This window comes from Saccopteryx bilineata, chromosome 4 (assembly GCF_036850765.1).
Source record: "Saccopteryx bilineata isolate mSacBil1 chromosome 4, mSacBil1_pri_phased_curated, whole genome shotgun sequence".
NCBI classification, from domain to species: domain Eukaryota; kingdom Metazoa; phylum Chordata; class Mammalia; order Chiroptera; family Emballonuridae; genus Saccopteryx; species Saccopteryx bilineata.
Window position 1 is genome coordinate 191,667,121 of NC_089493.1, and position 20,229 is coordinate 191,687,349.

The 20,229-nt window shown below is 45.6% G+C and overlaps 1 protein-coding gene across 4 annotated transcripts in view; it reads left to right on the forward strand.

Moving 5' to 3' along the window:
- Positions 1 to 20,229, forward strand: part of RANBP17 (RAN binding protein 17) — a 270,646-nt gene that overhangs the window by 236,146 nt on the left and 14,271 nt on the right. For all 4 annotated transcript variants that reach the window (XM_066273253.1, XM_066273255.1, XM_066273254.1 and 1 more), the window contains one exon: positions 6,763 to 6,929. In XM_066273253.1, the coding sequence (XP_066129350.1) occupies positions 6,763 to 6,929 (167 nt within the window). The remainder of the gene's footprint in view (positions 1 to 6,762; positions 6,930 to 20,229) is intronic.

The following is a 20,229-nucleotide window of genomic DNA, read 5'->3' on the forward strand; positions in this document are numbered from 1 at the left end:
TCTCTGATTCTGACTTCTGCCCCTCCTTCACTATTAAGGACCTTTGAGTTTACATTGGGCCCACCCAGATAATCCAGGATTATCTCCCTATTTTTATTTAATCTGATTAGCAACCCTAATCTGTCTGCAACTTGAATTCTCCTTTGCTAACACAGTCACAAGTTCTGGCGATTAGCACATGGACGTATTTGTGTGACACAGGGCATATAGTTGGGTCATATTTTTATGTCAAATCTATATCTGCCTTCTAATTAGTGTTTCGACCATTTACATTTAATGTAACTACCATTGTGTTTGAGTTTAAAATTCAATATTGCTGTTTGTTTTTCTTTATCCTATTTTGATTCTCTTCCTTCTTTTTTTTTTCTGCCTTCTGATTTGAATTGTTTTTTATGAGTTCATTTTATATCCTCTCTCAGTTTATTAGCCATTCTTCTTCATTTTAATGGTACTCTAGGGTTTACAATCTATATCTCCATGTAATATCACAGTTTGCCTTCAAATAATTACATTCTGCCTCGTCCCCCCATCTCCATTCCTTCTGGAACTCCAGTTAGGCGTGTGTTGTGTATCTCTGCTAGATTGTTCAAGAGTGGAGAGGACTCCTTTGCAGATCTCCAGAACTCTCTCCCTGAAGAGCTCTCACTCCCTAGTGCCCCACAAGTTCTGGATGCCTCAGCCTCCCCAGATTCCAGCTGTTTCTCTTCCACTGAACGTGGTGACTTGACTCTGTTTGGTTCCCCTTCCTCACCCGTAGCCTGGAAACTGCTTTGGGCAGCAAGCTTGAACGGTTGTGTAGGTATTACCTCCCTGTTTCCCTCCTCTCGGGTTCAGTAGTCCTGTACTATTCGGTGTGCAGTAATAGAAAAATGTTCTTTCACATATTTTGTTCTGTTTTCTATTCTATGGCGAAAGGGAAAACTCTCATAGCAGTTAATCCTTCATGGACAGAAACTGATGTCTTTTATTAGTACAGTTTGGCTTCCTTATCTTTTATCTCACATCATAGTAATACTAAAAGATTCTGAGTTAGTCGCAGCTGGCTGTGTTGTTCTCACAGGTGGTCCCAGGCCTGGAATCTGCATTCTAACAAGGTTCTCAGGTGAGTCTTGACTAAGTGGCATTATGGGAAGAATACTGAACTTGGGATTAAGTTCCAGTGCTGCCACTTATTATATCACCATGACCATGGACACCTACTCTGCCTGATGCTATCATAGGTGGTGTCATATGTGTTCATGTTTTTACTTTGTTCTCAGAACCATTCTACATACCTAAACTGGGTTAAATACTCGAAAAGCACTGTTTGTCCTTACTTCCTACTTAATTGTCTCCTCTGAAGGAGAAGAGCAGTCCTGATCACCACTTTATTCCCAATATCTAACATATAATAAGTGCTCGATAAATATTTATTGAGTGAATTAATTAGGTAAGATTATCTTCTTTGTATGGGTGGTAAGCTGTGGCCCAAAGAAGTGAAACAATTTGCCTACAGTCATACAACTAATAAGTATCTGATCTCGGAGTGTTTCTAACCCTAAAACTCATTCATTCTTCACCTACCACCCTGCTGGATGTACCTGGTAAGGTCACAGTTTTGATGGCTAGGTACCTTGAAAAAATAGGTTTTTTTGTATTCTTGATTTTATCGTCAGTCTCTTATATTGTTGCAAAATGGTATTGTAATGATTGGATAACGGGCAGGTAAATTGTGCCTTGTATTTTTAAGAAAGAGGGCTATTTAGATGTTGCAAGTAACCACTGAGCTTTCTCCTTTTTCCAACAATGATAAATTTGCAAAGAGACATTTATGGGTTTCGCTTGTGTTATAAGGAGGTTTCAGTTCTCCTGCAGCTTCAGTGGAAAAGGTGAGAAGAGGTAGTTACGGAACAGTTGAATCAGTGATTGAGTAGTGACTTGCTTAATATGCTTAACATGATGTCAAAGTTTTTGATCATCATTTATTAGCATTTTTACTTTGAGCCAGCTATAATGTGGGGAGAGGTAAAGATGAATAAGAAAACTAATTATATTTTCTGTGCTTTTATTCTGCCGTCACCACTTCCACCCTGATACCCTTACATCCAGAGACCAAGCACAGGTCTTGCAAAAAGCTGCTCTCAACTCATTCATTCATTCAGTACCAAGTGCGCACATAACGATGTACCAGGTATTTCTAGACCTTAGCAATACTGACGGGAACGGGATAGGTGAGCTCTCTGCTCGTGTGAAGCTTCTATTCTTGTGGGCAAAGATAAACAGTAAACACACACACACGGAAATGTCAAGTCACGGTATGTGTGCTGAACAAAGATTTCAAATAGGGTGATGACTAGAGAATAACTAAGTGTGGCTTTTTTAGAAGAAGCGATCGGGGAAAGCCTCTGAAGGCCGGCGGTGGCGAGGACGGGGTGCATCCTGAGATGTGAAGGATGGCATGAAAGGCGGAGCAAGGAAGCGCGAGGGCAGGCGACAAGGGACCAGCTGGGAGCCACCAGGTTTAACCTGTTCATACTAGTAAAGAGAGTGTGTTATTTTTTACCACATTCTCGAATTGGACAGAGTACATAGTGTGATACGGGAGTGAAACATTCTGGAAGTATTTAGAAACTTGAGGACCTTGTACATTATTTTCCCCAACCGAACTCATGCTAACGAGAGAAGAAAGCTATGGATCAGCTACCTAGAATGACAGGCGTGCCGTCTGAGGGACTGCAGCAGTCAGTGAGGAGGGGAAACCCTTTGTGTCGTGCGCTGCTGGGTCCTTGATCTCGTTAGTCTCCCACACCACCTTGCAGAATAGGTGATAATAAGCACATTTTGCAGAGGTGCCAGTTGAAGCTCCATAAAGTCAAACATCTAGAAAATATAGATTCAAATCTAGACCCACCTGCCGCCAACCCCACTGCACCACCCTTGCAGGCTTTTGTTTCTGAAATCGCCTTCCACACCTATGTTTTACCGAGACCTCCCCACTCCCTTCTGCTATGGTGAGAAATTCTGAGTCCAAGCCAGATTTCCGGTCAGCCCCGTTTTCTTTCTTCTGACTCTCAGTTAAGCGTCTCTTCCCTACACAGCTGACTTTTAAGAACCACCCTCTCTGGTGTGGGTCTTAGTGGACAAGAGGCTGTTGATGCATGTGCCTCCTGGGAGACCAGTGGCCGGAGAAGTGTGGTTTCCGTGCCAAACAAGTTGCCACAGAGGACACAGTGCCTAGTAAGCATGAAAAGTATGTTCAAAATGGTCTCAATTACTGATGAATCCTTCTTAAAAGATTCTAAACACCAAGAACTAGGACAAACTATGAAAGTTTGTGACTTCTGTTTGCTCTTTTATGTCAGGAGAGTTTCATTGTTTGAATCTCACACAGTAGCTTGAGCTGCAGATAAAGAAAACCAGTAATGATAGAGTCCTCAGCACTATTCATTCTGCTTTTGATCAAACGCCCCTCGATCCTTAGGATTCCACACTTTCTGATCTACCCTGAAATAACATTTATTATTTTCAAAGTCCCCAACCATAAATCAGCCATAATGGAAGCTCTTCTTGCTTTTATTGCAAGGATATATGCTCCAACCTCTGTGTCTAAAGTGTTTACCTGGCTTTTTCATAGCTGACTCAGTAGATTGGAGCCTTCTAATGCAACCTGCATGGCATGTGGTCACCAAGCCTGTGTGAAGGCTTTATAATTTTTGTGTGATTGATAGCGTACTGCTCTTCACTGGGAGGGGAACCGTATCTGTTTCCTGCTTGCTTCCTTTTGTAGATGTGAAGTTTCTTCATTTACTTTCATGAAAGGTAGAAAAGTGAAGGAAAAGCAACCAGGCTCAACAAGTGGGGCGAGGTAAACGATTAATTAATCGATCCATCAAATGCCATAGCTTTAAAGGAGGGGGGGCTCCTTTCTTGAAAGCCTATAGATCCACAGGGTCTTACAACCTTTGTCTCTGTCCATCTCTTAGACTTTCCTCCAACGCCTTGTGGTCCTGTGTCAGCTGACACCCTTATGCTGTACTTTAAATGCGTACGTTTGTATTTTAAAACTGGCCCCAGGCTATCTCTATATACGGTGTCGTTTCTTTTAAAGCAGTGTCTGTGAAAGGGTTTTTAAACTGTAGCGTTGTATCAATTGCAGGTTTCCTTACTAAACACAATTCAAGACCTTTTCAAAGGTGTTTCCGGTTAGCTTTCCCGACCCCGTCTTGAACCAGTTCGGCTAATTGCAGCACCTCTAATCTCTGAAGGGCACACGTGTCTCCGAACCTCGGAGCTGAGTCAGGTGGGGGAGAAGCTGTCACCGTAGGAGGTTGGTGGCCTGCTGCTCCCAGCCCTGCTTGCCCAGTCTACTTCTCTTCCGAGCCTACCCTGGAGGCCATGTTTCTCACGCCCAGTGTTTCTAATTGTTCCTCTTGCTGTTTCTGTCCCTAACCATGAACTCCCCAGGATCATGTCTACATGTTACCATTAGCCAGAAAGACCTGAACAGTGTCTGTCACACTGGGAATCAAAACCATGAATTCTGGATCATTTCCTTCTCTCTGAGCTTTATTTTTCTCATTTGAAAAATGTAAATAACAGCACATACTACATACAGAGTTGTTTTTAGAAGTTCATGGAATGATCATTTTAGTGTACAGAGGAGAATCAATAAATGATTGTGCTATCATGTCACCTACTAAGAAAAAAAACCCTTCCATAATGCACCTCTGTTGCCTTTCAGATGAAATATAAATGTCTCAGCCCCCCAGTAGATGTCCTCAAGCAGGCCCCGTGCCACTCTGTCACCTCCTCTCTTATGCGCACCCCCAGGCTCTTCCCCTCAAACCAGAAGTCCTCTCCCCGAATGCGCCTCCGCCTTCCCGGTGAGGGCGTCTTTCTGGTCCTCACTATGTTTTTGGAAGGTGCTTGATGCTTACGTATATTTGTCCTTCATACCTACTTTTGCTTAATTTTTTCTTAACTTAGTGGTTAAGAGTATAGACCTGGAGTCTAGCTCCTTGTCTGTTGCCATGTCGTGGCTCCAGAGTCATTTAGCTCTGTGGCACTGGACAGGTCACTTGGTCTCTCAGCCTCCTCCCCTGTTGGTGGAGAGAACAAGTGACTATTATAGTGCTGTCGTGAGGATTAAAACCAGGGGTCCCCAAACTTTTTACACAGGGGGCCAGTTCACTGTCCCTCAGATCATTGGAGGGCCAGACTATAAAAAAAACTATGAACAAATCCCTATGCACACTGCACATATCTTATTTTAAAGTAAAAAACAAAACAGGAACAAATACAATATTTAAAGTAAAGAACAAGTAAATTTAAATCAATAAACTGACCAGTATTTCAATGGGAACTATGGGCCTGCTTTTGGCTAATGAGATGGTCAATGTCCGATTCCATATTTGTCACTGCTAGATGTAACAAGGGATGTGACGTGCTTCCGGAGCCATGAGGCGTGCATCCCACGTCACTGGAAGTAGTACTGTATGTGAGCGATGCCATGCTTTGCATCTCTCACTGACCACCAGTGAAAGAGGTGCCCCTTCCGGAAGTGCTGCGAGGGCCAGATAAATGGCCTCAGGGGGCCGCATGTGGCCCGCGGGCCATAGTTTGGGGACCCCTGATTAAAACAATACTCCATGTAACTACCACAGGAAGTCCTCGGTAAGCATCAGCTGTCGTTATTATAAAGATTTCTAGTTTTTTCTTTTCATTCAGCTCTGTATTATATTTTACAAGTGATGAGAGAGGAAAAGTGCTTCTTTAAAAATAACAGTGCAGCCTGACCAGGCGGTGGCGCAGTGGATAGAGCGTCAGACTGGGATGCGGAGGACCCAGGTTCAAGACCCCGAGGTTGCCAGCTTGAGCGTGGGCTCATCTGGTTTGAACAACAACAAAAAAAAGCTCGCCAGCTTGGACCCAAGGTCACTGGCTTGAGCAAGGGGTTACCCGGTCTGCTGAAGGCCCGTGGTCAAGGCACATATGAGAAAGCAATCAATGAACTAAGGTGTCACAATGAAAACTGATGATTGATGCTTCTCATCTCTCTCTGTTCCTGTCTGTCTGTTCCTATCTATCCCTCTCTCTGACTCTCTGTTCCTGTAAAAAAAATAAAAATTAAAAAATAACAGTGCAACAAGTAATTGGAAAAGATGGGACTTGAACCCAGAGCTGTCTGGCTCCAGAATCTATAGCTTTCTACCACATTTATATATGTTGTGTTCCTCTCTCTGCTCGTGTTAATCTCTCTTCCTAATGGCTAGCTGGAATAATCTGGCCAAGGCCATCGTTGGTGCTGCCTCCTTCACCAGACTCTTTTTGAGCCCCATGCAAATGTGGCGTCCCCCTCAAAATCCTCACTGCAGTGTGTCAGTGACCTTACATAGCCTGGTGTTACACTGACGTAGGGTCTAAGTTGCGACCTCTTTGACACCAGGGTGGGCATTCCCCTGGGCCAGACCACTTTGCACCAGGTAGATATTTAATAAAATCACTTGAATTGAACAGAGGGTCTTTAAGGTCACAAATGGACAGTGCTATCCAGTTCTATCCAGAAATCATATACTTAGCAATGTGTCTCTGTGCCAGGTCCTGTAGTGGGCATTGGGTTTAAAGAGACAAGCAAAGCAAAAGCCCTGCCCTCAGGAATTTATAGTTTGGTAAAAGTGCTTTGACACCAGAAAGTGATTTTTTTTTTTTAATGGAAGCATTATAATTAATCAGATGAAACACGCTGCAGTAACGCAAATGGATCCTCGTTTCTTCCTCATGCAGATACAGTTGTCTCCTCCAGCTGCTGTGCCAGCTTGGACTACATCGTCAGCTACCTCTTCAAGCACATAGCGAAAGAGGGCAAGAAGCCGCTTCGATGCCAAGAGGCTGCCCAGGCCGGTCAGAGGCTGTTGCATTTCATGCAGCAGAACCCCGATGTCCTGCAGCAGGTAACTGGTGTTGGTCACCTGGCTTAAGAAAGAGTTTCTGGAAAGTCAGCCTGGTCCCTGAATAGCTCTGAGAGCAACTGGTCCCGCAAGATCCTTTTTCTTTTTTTCAGAGAGAGACAGGAAGGGAGAAAGATGAGAAGTACCAACTTGTATAATAGTTGCACCACGTTAGTTGTTCGTTGATTGCTTCTCATACGTGCCTTGACCAAGGGGCTCAGGTTGAGCCAGTGACACCTGCTCAAGCCAGGAACCTTGGGCTCACACCCATGACCATGGTATCGTGTTGTTGATCCCATTCCCGAGCCAGCGGCCTTGGGGTTTTGAACCTGGGACCTCAGCGTCCCAGACTGACGCTCTGTCCACTGGGCCACCACCGGTCAGGCATTGCCGAGACTCTATCAGTTCTTCCCTAGGAGTATTTCCCTGAGGGTGGGGTGGTACACCGGCCTTAGGACCACCTTCCCTCGGGAAATCTCAGAGTTGTTCATTCACCTCCATGAAGCAGAATTCAGAAGGAGGCTAGCTCTTCCAGAGACTAGGAGGAAAAAAAGGCAAAGTCAGAGCCAAAAATGGTCAACCTCTGATTTCCTCCCTGGAGCCTTTAATCATAGTGTTAGTTTGCCTTGTGAATGCTCTGCGATGCTGAGAAACCCCATTACCTGGGCTCCCAGTCTGTCCCAGGCAACTTGCTAGGAACTCTCCATTCATCATATCATAGTCAGTATTATTCCCAATTTAAAATGAGAAATCAAGGTGCAGATAGGTCATATTCCCAGGAGCATTCAATAATAAGTAATAAAGCCACAATTCCTTTATTGTCAACTGTGTTTTGTGACTGGCTAATATGAGTTAGGTCCAAGTTTAATATTGTTTTTAAAAACTCACCTCGGCAAATCATAGTAACAGTATGCATTAAAGGAAACATACTTGCTGGAAATATTTCAAAAAGAATAATACCGTTTTTCTATGGAAATACCATCTCTGAAGTTTTCCAGTTTCACTAGATCTAGGAAATATCTTTATAATACTTCTAGTTGTTTTATTTTGCCAAACTATCTCCATTATAGTCTGGTTTACAAATGTAAACATTTTAACATGGTCATTAACCAGCAAATAAGTGTCCTGCAATCGATAGAAAATGTCCCTCTTGATGAGATAGAATGAGACAGCAGCCACGGAAGAGGTTTTTTTCCTGGCTACCCCTTTTTGCCAATATTTAAATGAAATTATGTGAACTTTATCTGTGGTGATGTCTCGGTTAACCAGTTATTTTCCTGGTGGGGAGGGGTGTAAGTAAGGTGTTGTGTAACTAGGCAAAGGGCCGTAGCCTTATAGCTATTTCGTACGACCCAGGAATTGTTACCTGGTGCTGATACAGTAAGTAGAAGAAGAAGGTAACTCACATTTTTTTTGTGTGTGTATTTTTCTGAAGCTGGAAACGGGGAGAGACAGACAGACTCCCGCATGCGCCCGACCGGGATCCACCCGGCACGCCCACCAGGGGCGACGCTCTGCCCACCAGGAGACGATGCTCTGCCCCTCCAGGGCGTTGCTCTGTTGCGACCAGAGCCACTCCAGCGCCTGGGGCAGAGGCCAAGGAGCCATCCCCAGCGCCCGGGCCATCTTTGCTCCAATGGAGCCTCGGCTGCGGGAGGGGAAGAGAGAGACAGAGAGGAAGGAGAGGGGGAGGGGTGGAGAAGCAGATGGGCGCCTCTCCTGTGTGCCCTGGCCAGGAATCGAACCCGGGACTTCTGCACGCCAGGCTGACGCTCTACCACTGAGCCAACCAGCCAGGGCCAACTCACATTTATTGAGGACATGCTCCTCACTGAAATACAACTGGCAAGCCCTCTAGGGGGCAGTGCTCTGCCCATCTGGGGCATTGCTCCATTGCTCAGCAACCTAGCCTTCTTAGTGCCTGAGGCAGAGGCCATGGGGCCATCCTCAGTGCCTGGGGCGAACTCACTTCAATAAAGCCATGGCTGCAGGAGGGGAAGAGAGAGAGAAGCAAGACAGGGAGTGGTGGGAAAGCAGTTGGGCACTTCTCCTATGTGCCTTGACAAGGAATTGAACCTGGGACATCCACACGCCAGGTTGATGCTCTACCACTGAGCAAACTGGCCAGGGCTAGACTGACTTTTCAAAATACCATTCTATTAAGATTTAGGTGTACCTCTCCTCCCTACTCCCCTACCCACCCAACTGCAGTAGCTACTGGTACTCTCGGGAGTGTGTCATACCCCTCAGGTGTTTTACAAGGAGAAGCTTGAGAACCACATACTTACGGCGTGTAGCCAGTGGAGAAATAAGTCCCCGTGGACTGGCCAGGGATCAGGCCCAGCCCCCACCCCACCATGGCAAGCAGCAGGTTCACCACCAAGCCCCTCCTGCCACACTCAGCCATGACACAATACTGTCCTGTAGACTTGGGCAGAAACTTCTCAGTTGGGGGGAAATTTTAGCAAAAATCAATAGGCTATAGTTCTTAACAAGGACCGTCAGGCAGTGCGGAGCAAGTAATATGGCAACGCAGGAGACAGTCAAGCTGGTCTTTACCCAGAATTGCCATGCACTTGCTGGTTTAAGTAATTTCTGGGTGTTAATACTTGGTAATCCTTTACTTTATGGGATTTGACTAAGTAGTGATATATCTTTATTATCAATGGAATACATTCTATTTATTTGGAATGTAGGCTTTCATATAGCATTTTAAATATTAATGACAGGGACCTGGTAGTCAGCATAAATATGATTTGCATTAGCACTAGGTTGTATCATCTTGAGTGCCTCTGATGTCAGCTGTTGGGCATAGTAATATGTGACATCATCTCCTTAGGTCACTGACAACTTTGACCTCTATTCTTATGCACAGTTTCTGTCATCTCAAAAGCTCTTTTGAATTGATTTGAAATTTTGACTCTCCCCTTTATGAGGCAGTAAAATTGATAATTATTCAGATGGGAACTGAGCGCTGAGTGAAAAATCAATTCCGCCCGCTCTCTGCTGCGTATAAAATTACTTCTGAGTCGGCTGGACGGGACGGATGGCCGGAGTGGAAGCAGCAGCAGGGAGCGGGGAGAATTAGGTGGACAGAGCTAATAGCCTAGAGGGACGGGCTTGGAAAAGCCGAGTGGGCCGGTTGGGGGTTATTATGAGCAAGGATGGGTCCCATTGATCATCTGTTTACATCAGCTTTCCAAGACCTTATAAATCAGCCCTGAAGAGCAGCAGAACCCAAGATTCAGCCTCTTCCCCAGGGGACTGTGTATTAGATTATTCTCATTTTCACACTCAGATGAAAAGTGAGCCATTGATTATTCATTGGTCACCCATTAAATGCTGATTTTATAGATGATTTGCCTATCACAGAAAGTAATGAACAAGGTTGCTGCTTCATAACTCGAGGTTTCAGTTTTCAAGACATCTGTGTCCGTTAAGTAATGCCTAACCCTATTAAAAGGAATGGGTTACAAATTGCTTAACAGTGCTGAAAAACTAGACCCTAATGACTAATTGTGCTTGGAGTTTAGAGAGGGTTTGTCAGCTCTTTAAACTAAACTGATGCAATGATAGTGCAATTATTTACTAGTTTGAATTGTTTTTTCCCCCCAACCTGGATCTATCTATATTGCTGGGAGTGTAATTGCATGGAGTGTCAGTTCCAAATTGCAAAAGTTATCTCCTGAAGCTTCCAAAGCACATGGAGCGGGAACCCACAGAAAGGGTTTTCCAGCGTCTTAATAGGCCTTCCATTTGTACGCAGCGGCCTGGGAGAGACATTGTAAGTGCCTCTCACCTTAAATGTGTTTATTTTGACCTGCTGTGTGGCTTTCGATCTTCAATGTTTTTAAAAAACATTCTCCAAATAAACCATCTATCATATTTTGCAAACAAATCTAACTTTGCAAGCATTAAATTTAGTCCATTTGAAGATGCACTATAATTAAGTGGCTCTATTGCAAGTAAGAATTATTGTCTAACCAGCATTGTTTTGACTTAACAATTGAGAAAACCCAGTTTACATGCATTGAGAAAAAAAATTCCCAGTGCGTATGTACATCATTGGGAAGAGAAACCACAGCTTTGAGGACAGGCGAGTAGGAACAGTGAGCAGTGAGCAGGCACTGACCTGCCACAGTGACTCAGGACAAACTGCTTTGTGAAACTGGTTGGTTTTGTTGTTGTTTTTGTTTTTACAGAGACAGAGAGAGGGATAGATAGGGACAGACAGACAGGATTGGAGAGAGATGAGAAGCATCAATCATCAGTTTTTTGTTGCAACACCTTAGTTGTTCATTGACTGCTTTCTTATGTGTGCCTTGACCGTGGGCCTTCAGCAGACCAAGTAACCCCTTGCTCGAGCCAGCGACCTTGGGCTCAAGCTGGTGAGCTTTACTCAAACCAGATGAGCCCGCGCTCAAGCTGGCAACCTCGGGGTCTCGAACCTGGCTCCACCGCATCCTGGTCCGACGCTCTATCTACTGCGCCACTACCTGGTCAGGCGAAATTGGTTCAGTTTTATCACTGATCCTGTTGAGTGTTTTCATCCATAACCCATACATTGATCAGCATTCGTTTAGCTGTCCTACAGAGTGAAAGATTTGCCCAAATTAGGTAAGTGAAGGAATGAGTTTTACAGACTTATAGGGAAATTTCAGAAAGGTGGCTAAAAGCATCAACTCCCATATGTGCCTTATCGGGTTTTAAACCAGCGACCTCAGCGTTCCAGGTCAGCGCTCCATTCACTGCGCCACCACAGGCCAGGCCTTTTTCAGATAAAAGAATAGGATATTGGTGCTGAATGCTTCTCCAAGTCAGAATGTCAGCTAAAACTGATTGCTCTGGAAAGAGAAAGGCCTTCCAGAGAAATAGAACAAGACCTCTGTGGTCATCGGTCTTGCTGATTGAGTCACACGATTAACTTATGATTAGCAAGGTATTTTTAGCAATTATAGTCTCTAAAATCTAAATACATTGAATGGAAGAATTAGAGCAGTTAGGTTTGAATTTATCTTACTCTCATCTATTTAACTGTTTAGCTCAAGGTGAAAACATTCTAATTATGACCTCCTTCCCTCCTTCCCCCCACCTCTCTTTTTGTGCTAACCTGGCATCTAACTACCAGTTGTGAAGAGCTGTCAGGAGCTGTAATAATCATACTTCAGTGGGGACATAAGCTGGAAGAACATTCACCCTTTTCCTCAATCAGTCAGTCAATCAATGGAAATTGCTTTTGTATAGTGCTCTTCATGACATACATCCCAAAGTGAATTACAGCGAAAGGGAAATCATCGGCTCTTTTTTCATTTCTGTGTTTAGATTGAAACGATATTGCTCAACATTTTGACATACTAGACGAGACATCTTTCATACTTGAGATTCCAGTCAAGTATGAACAGCGAGGAGGGGAAAGTGCGCTCGCACCCTTACCTGACATGGACGTTTCGGCCTGTGGCACCGTGGGAGACACTTAAGCAAATGAACTATATTCATGTAGCTGAGCCTTTCTGATGTTATTAAAGACATTTGTGGTGAACCCTACCTAGAGGTGTGCCCTCCGCGTGAGCCTTAGCTCAGTCTGGTTGATTTGCAACTTTATCATAAAAAATATGGTAGTCGATTGATATAAAAAACACACACTGGAAGGCCATTCACAGGAGGATCAGAGGATAACGTGGACTGTGAAAGGGTTTAAAGGAAGCCAGGGATGGGTCATTAGACAGCGAAAATGGAAAATGGGAACTTACGTGTCATGACACAGTTTCTTAAAATGCTGCTGTGAGCTGGGCCTTCACAGCAATCTGTTCTTGTATTCAGCATTTATTTCTAGGAAAAAAATAATATTGAAAAATGTAAGTGCTTAATGTGTGCAGGCACCACCTTAAGCTCTTTACATATGCATTTAATGTGGTTTTGTCATCACAGTCTTTCTGTGACATGACCTCCCTATCACAGATACAGAAACCAAGGCACAAAATGCTTCCGGAACTTTCCCAAGGTCACATGGTCAATAAGTGGAAAAACTAAAATTTTAGTCTAGGTCCGTCTGTTTAACTCCAGAGTTCACGTGCTTACCCACAAAGCTGCCGTTGCCTGGTGACTAATCTGAAAGAGTGTGTGTGTTTTATGCACTTACAGTGAAGCAAGTTGAGCTTCCAGTGAGTCCCACCGGGGCCATCCTGAAGGTAGAGTGATTTAGAACAGTCATCCTATACCTCAACTTCGTGCTGCAGCCGGGACGAAACAGATGGGTAGTGACCCAGAGGCGGCGGGCAAGGGAGAGGAAGGTTGCTTGGCCAGCTGGTACGACGAAGCCCTGTGGCTCCCACCATCGCGGAGGCCAAGCTAACACCAGTTCCTCTCCTATACTAGACCTACGCCCAGTCGTGATTCTATAGCCAGACATTGAGGGTATAAAATTCGGTAAGGCGTGTCTCCTTGAGCACGTCAGGGTCTAGTAGTGGAACTGTCTCATGATGCTCCTTTGTGACTTTTTCTTTAATGCCTTTGAGGAAGCTCCCGAGGTTCAGTCTAACCTGATTTGTCCAGCACAGAATCAATATGGCAGCGGTGAGATGAAGTTAGGGGAGCAACAGGTGTGCTGCCTCCACCCCCAGACCCCGCACATCCCTAGGCTTGGTGCTGATTCTCACCGCGGAGTCATCAGTATAGAATGCCACTTTTCACCTCTTTCTGATTGTAAACAGCTTCTCTCTTCTAAAGGAGCTTCTACTACTGAGTACCGTTGGCTCTATCGAAGGTCGTTGTTAAGGTCCTCTCACATTGGCAAGCCTGAGACTGACCCCTGGGTTCTTAGAGCCTCCCTCTTCCTCTCTTCTCCGCTCTACAAGCTAAGAGGCCTGTAGAGCCCAGCAGACTTGGGAGGGAGACTGGGAAACACCTAGGCTGAGTGTCTACATCCCTGCCTAAAGGGGGCAGCGTCCCCATGGCCCCAGCAAAGCGTTTCCCAGGAAGAAGGTAAGACTCAGAGTCTCCAGATATATTGAGATCCCCTACCCCCAAAGAGAAGCCAGAAATCCAGATTTTAAAACGTTGGCCACTTAAGTGAAAATTGAAAACAAAAAATGAACAGCCTCTGCAGGGCAGCACCGTACGTCTGGCTAGATCCCCCTCTGGGTTGTATGATCTTAGAGAATTCCGAGCTTGGGGCCGCGCAGTGCGCACTCCTCGAGGCTCCCGGCCGTCTCCCATGTGGCACTGCCACCAGGATGCTTTTATTTCTCTCGGGTGTTTCAATAATTTTAGAAGTGCATTTTGTTGATAGGTTGTTTGAAAAGGATGCCGTCATTTTGCATACAGGAGGGATGCAATAAACAGCCGATGAAACTCAGTTAACACCTCTCAAAATTTTTATTTTCAAAATAAGATTTGTTTGAGGCAAAGATAAACTTCAGTTTGGTTGAGAGAGACAGAGAAAGGTGAGAGAGAGAACAATCTAATTATTCAGGATCAAACCAGAATACCTAAAAGAACCAGGGCTGGGCAGAACTATCCAGGGAACAGCCACGTAATCAAAGGCCAAAAGGGAGTAGAACTCTTAAGAATGATGAATATGCCCTGGCCGGTTGGCTCAGCGGTAGAGCGTCGGCCTGGCGTGCGGGGGACCCCGGTTCGATTCCCGGCCAGGGCACATAGGAGAAGCGCCCATTTGCTTCTCCACCCCTCCTCTCTTCCCCTCCCGCAGCCAAGGCTCCATTGGAGCAAAGATGGCCCAGGTGCTGGGGATGGCTCCTTGGCCTCTGCCCCAGGCGCTGGAGTGGCTCTGGTCACGGCAGAGCGACGCCCCAGAGGGGCAGAGCATCGCCCCCTTGTGGGCAGAGCGTTGCCCCTGGTGGGCGTGCCTGGTGGATCCCGGTCGGGCGCATGCGGGAGTCTGTCTGACTGTCTCCCCCCGTTTCCAGCTTCAGAAAAATACAAAAAAAAAAAAAAAAAAAAGAATGATGAATATGTGACCACCACCGCTGAAGATCAGTTTAGAAAATTAAATTTTATGACTTTAAAAATAGAAAAATACTATTTTTCATTTAAATGGCATCTTATCTATATTATAAAGTATTTGTCTACCCATCTTTAGAAGGAAGTTTTTAATCCAAATCCTTTGTTCTAGCCCCTATCTTTGCCATTCTTATTTCATATTTGTTGAATGACTATTTAAACTGTAACAAAAAATGGAATTTTAAAACAGAAAAACCAGTTAAAATAAAACTTTTTATTAATAAATCATCATATTAAAAAAATCATCATATTAGTGTTATAACCACAATACCTGTCTTTATAGAATACTTTGTTTTTCCCAAAGATCATCGCCATCTGATTTTTTGTATTTGTCCCAGCCCCTAGCAGGGCCTGACACCTTGAGATAGTGAACTTTCTGCAAAAAAAAAAAAATTAGATTTCAGAAGTACAGTCCGCAGGCAGTGACTTTTAGGTATCAAATCTAGTATGGTCATAGACTACTTACTACATAATAAACTAAATGGTAATGCTAAGATAAGACTATTATATTATGGTTTTTTTTGTTTGTTTTTGTTTTTTTTTTGCATTTTTCTGAAGCTGGAAACAGGGAGAGACAGTCAGACAGACTCCCGCATGCGCCCGACCGGGATCCACCCGGCACGCCCACCAGGGGGCGACGCTCTGCCCATCCTGGGCGTCGCCATGTTGCGACCAGAGCCACTCTAGCGCCTGGGGCAGAGGCCACAGAGCCATCCCCAGCGCCCGGGCCATCTTTGCTCCAATGGAGCCTTGGCTGCGGGAGGGGAAGAGAGAGACAGAGAGGAAGGCGCGGCGGAGGGGTGGAGAAGCAAATGGGCGCTTCTCCTATGTGCCCTGGCCGGGAATCGAACCCGGGTCCTCCGCACGCTAGGCCGACGCTCTACCGCTGAGCCAACTGGCCAGGGCTATATTATAGTTTTTATTATTATATACTATATAATAACCCTGCTGAAATGTCACAAGAAAATTTCATTTTAAACATGAGTGAAGAAAGAAAGAAGTACTTCAAACCAAATGGTTAACAGAACAGGCTTTTTTCCCCACCAGGACATGTGTTTTTCTACTTCTAAGCACAGTTTAAAGATGTAATCCATTGATAGCGTAACTCGCCTTATTAATTGAAAGGGATGGAATCCACCAGATGTAGCCCAAACCAGCAGAGAGTTGGGTGACTAAGCAACAGCAAAGACACCATATTGAGTGAGCCAGGATTCAGTCTCCAAGTCATTTATTTCAACCAGTGACAATACATTTAAACTCCTGTGCCTCAGCAGTGATTGATGGTTTAATATCATATATAATTTTTTTAATGAAGGAAAACCATTTAAATATGTTACCATTTGCGCTGGTATTCTCCTATGTACATAACTGCATTTAATCATTACGGGGATTGTTTTTCTACTTGTGTAATTTGTATCCAAGAAATAACTGTCAAAGCCATCTCCTGCCTTTGCTGGAAGTGGTACAGTGTGCTCCATACTTGAATAGATTCATTCTTCCCTGCACGTAATTAAGAGTGTTGGAGCTTTTGCCGCCCCCACATAGGAATTCCATGTTTACATTTCTGAGAGTGAAGAATTAGCCACATTGTGCTTTTTCAGGCTCCCATTTTCTGGGGCTGTGATATTTAAGTACCTTAGTTCTGTACCAGTGTGTGATTTGAAGACTTTGATTTTAAGACTTTTAATATTAAAATACATAATAAAATTTTATTATCTAATTACAAGAGGGTTTAGCCTCTTATTAAAGTTGCTAAATCAGACCTAGATTAGCATCATAATGGCACAGTTTGACATAGAACACTCAAAAGTCAAGTTCGAGGAAGGGACGGATATTTCTGTGGTCTGGGGGATTTCTCCCCTCTGCCCACCCTAGCCCACCCCTCACACCGAATAACAAGGGTGACATGCATGTATGGAAACACACAAGGAGCAATTTGGGACGCTGGAGAAGGAGTGGAGGTGTCAGCCCAGGATGGTACCCTTAGGCAAGGCAGCTGGTATATGTAGCCTTTTGTGTATCTGCTCCTGGTTTATGTAGCCTTTAGGCCGGCACCAGAAACAATCACTCCTACAGGGTCAGCTGCTGGTCAGAAGCAAAGTAAGAAAAGAGTCTGCCTTCAAATGCGCAGCCATAATTTCTGTACAGCTGGCACCTGCTACTGGCGCACAGCGTGAAGGGGAAAGGTCAAAGAGGCAGTTGTTCAAAACTCAAGGATGGCTTAAAGGGACTTGTAGATTAATCTGCTTTATTAACTTCTGTATATTAGATAACTATTGCTGTGAATGACAGTACATCTTTCTGAATAAGTTGCATCTCTTTCTCTTTTAAATTAGCTTTTGAGTAATGAATATTAAATAGAAAGCATTTCAGGAGTAATTAAATGAAAACAGAATGATGTCATTTTACAATTATATTTGTGTGTTTATAGAATAGGGAGATTATAATGTTTTCCAAGGAGCAAAAAAAACACCCAGTTTTCATAAAAGAAGTTGAAATAAATAAGTCACATGCCCATTAGCCTTTGTGTTTAATCTAAAAAATACGATGTAGTGGTGACTTAGCGTGAAGTCACTGGGTGCCAGTGGCTCGAGGTGGCGTAGTCCCTGGGGCTCCGGCTCTCTTCTTTATGAATTAAAATGACCGCAGTCTGTCATCGTTCTTTTATGTACAGTTCAACGCAGTTTCACGATTAGTCTACAGCAAATGCTCTCAGAATAGCAGAGGACCTGTAAAAAATGAACAATGGCCGCACCTTTGCCTCGACACCAGGGAAAGCAGAGACGGCATTTTGTAAGGGAAGAGCCCAGCGTGGCGTATGGGCTCAGCCCCCCCAGCAGCGAGGCGTGCTTCATAGCACTCTCACCCTGCTTGGCAAGTGGCAGCAAGGTGGTTCTTAGCCTCCTCATTAATGGTGGTTGGCATAATTGGCTGTTATTGTAAATTAAGGATGAGAAGAGTTCACTGACTGTCTCCTTTCTAAAGCCTCTGCGAGGAAAGGTTCTGATCCGTAGATGATATGCTGACACCAGCTCTGGGAGAGTGTGTAACAGTTTGTGTTCTGAAGGGTCAGTTTTGTCTGCTGAGTCTCCGTGGTCTGGGTTTGGGGTTTTTAAAGAATTCTCAGAAAAAGGAAGCTCGGCGGGTGCCATCTGCCTTTTCGTGCTGACAGGGCTCACGGGGAGCGGCCTTGGTACGCACTTCGCATCGGAAGTTATCTGGGATTTCATTGGCCCTCCCAGCTTTTAACACCAGTGTGGGTGTGCCACGCTGAGCAGTGTCTCTGTGGCATGTGAAGGTGACACCAGAGTCACCCCCAGGGCAGCCCAGGGCTCCCCAGAAGGAGCTGTACCTGACTTGACCTGGCCCCAGGATCAGGCAGCTGAGCTACTGCCTCCTGTGGTCTCAGGCCCAGACCCCCCAAGACTTTAGCCAGGACTGCCTCAGAGCCCTCCCTGCCACCCCCGTCAGCCTACCCCTCACGTGGGACTCGGGTGCCACGGGCAGGCTTAGCTGAGGTCCTATGGGCACAGAACACGCACTAGACTGCCGAGAAGGCCAACGCAGGGGAGTGCAGGGCCTGCAGGGGGCGCTGAGCCCCGCAGAGACCAGGAGCTCTGTGTTCATGCCCGTACTTAATGTGGCATCTCGTTCTAGATGGGACAGAGACGTTCTACTGGTGGAACTAAAAGCGTCAATTGGAGTTAAGTGCATTTAGGGATGAGTTCTCTGAGACTCTTAAGATTAGAAGGAAACAACCTGATGGGTGTGCAAGAAGAGATTAATAAATACGTGTGCTCCACAAGGCCACAGGGAGCACATTTTATTCAGTTCTATACCTCAGTGTCTGACACATAGTAGGAGCTCAGTACTGTGTTGCGTGTGTGTACCTAGCACATAATAAGAACTAAGAACAGCATGTTGACTTGAAATGTGTGCAGGAGGCCCTGGCCAGTTGGCTCAGCAGTAGAGCGTCAGCCCAGCATATGGAAGTCGTGGGTTCAATTTCCAGTCAGGGCACACACACAGGAGAAGGAATCGTCTGCTTCTCCACCCCTCACCCTCCTCCTCCTCCTACTCCTCCTCCTCCTCCTCCTCCTCCTTCTTCTTCTTCTTCTTCTCCTTCTCTCTCTCTCTCTCTCTCTCTCTTTCTCTTCTTCCACAGCTACAGCTTGATTGGTTCGATTGCATTGGGCCCAGACACTAAGGACGGCTCCATGGAGCCTCCGCCTAAGGTGCTAAAAATAGCTCAGTTGCAAGCATGGCCCCAGATGGGGGCTGCCGGGTGGATCCTGGTCAGGGCACAGGCAGGAGTCTGACTCTCTATCTCCCCTCCTCTCAGTTGGAAAAAGAAGGGGGGGAAATGCATGCAGGATTCCTAGCCCCTCCAGAGGCCTGGCCCGCTCTAAGGGAGTTTCCCTTTAAGGGAGATGTCCCACCCAAGGCAAATGCTGTACCCTTCTCCCACGGAGGGGGCAAGCCCTCCCTCCCAGCCCCATCATTTCCCCCAGCCCCCTGCAGCACAAGGAGGCTTGGAAGCAAATTGACAGGAACCTGGAAGAGAAGAACTCAAGTGATTTAGGAGAATGGAAGGGCTGGCTTATGGGGCCAGATTAAAGAAGCTAAATATGTATAGCCCGCCTAAGTGACAACTAAATGGGGCATTTGATAAGTCTATAAATACTTGGAAGACATAAATGCCAAGGAGGAAAGGGAATTACTTAGCAGGGCACAATGGAGTATTGGTATAATGGGATAATATTAAGAAAGGGAAGATGAAGGTTGAATATCAATAAAAAGCTTCCTGACAAAGAGAACCGTTCCTGACAGGGGACACTATTAAGTTATGTGCTGTGGGCCAAGGGAAGTAATGGCAGTGCCATCTCTCAGGGTACTGGCAACAGAGCCAACAAGGCCGGCATCCAGCCATGTCCTGCCCGAGGCCCGGGGGCCGTCCAGGGAGCCTGTGTGCTCCCAGCCCTGGAGCAGGAGGACTGCGGCTGCTTCTTGGAGGAAGCCCGGTGGCCCAGGCTTCCTAAAGGCCCTGGCCCTCAGAGACGGTTCCACAGGCCGGTCCCCTGTCATCCGATCTGAATTGCACCCCGTTTCCTGCAGCATAGCACCCACTCTCTAGCACTGGCCAGGCCCTTCCCCACCTCCTCAGCCCAGCAGGCCCCCCCACTCCCTCCCGTTCCCCAGACTGCCTGTCACCTGCCAACACTCCTCCACACCTTTGCACCTGCCCACCCTTCTTCCCGCCTGACTGCCTGTCAACCTTTGCGGA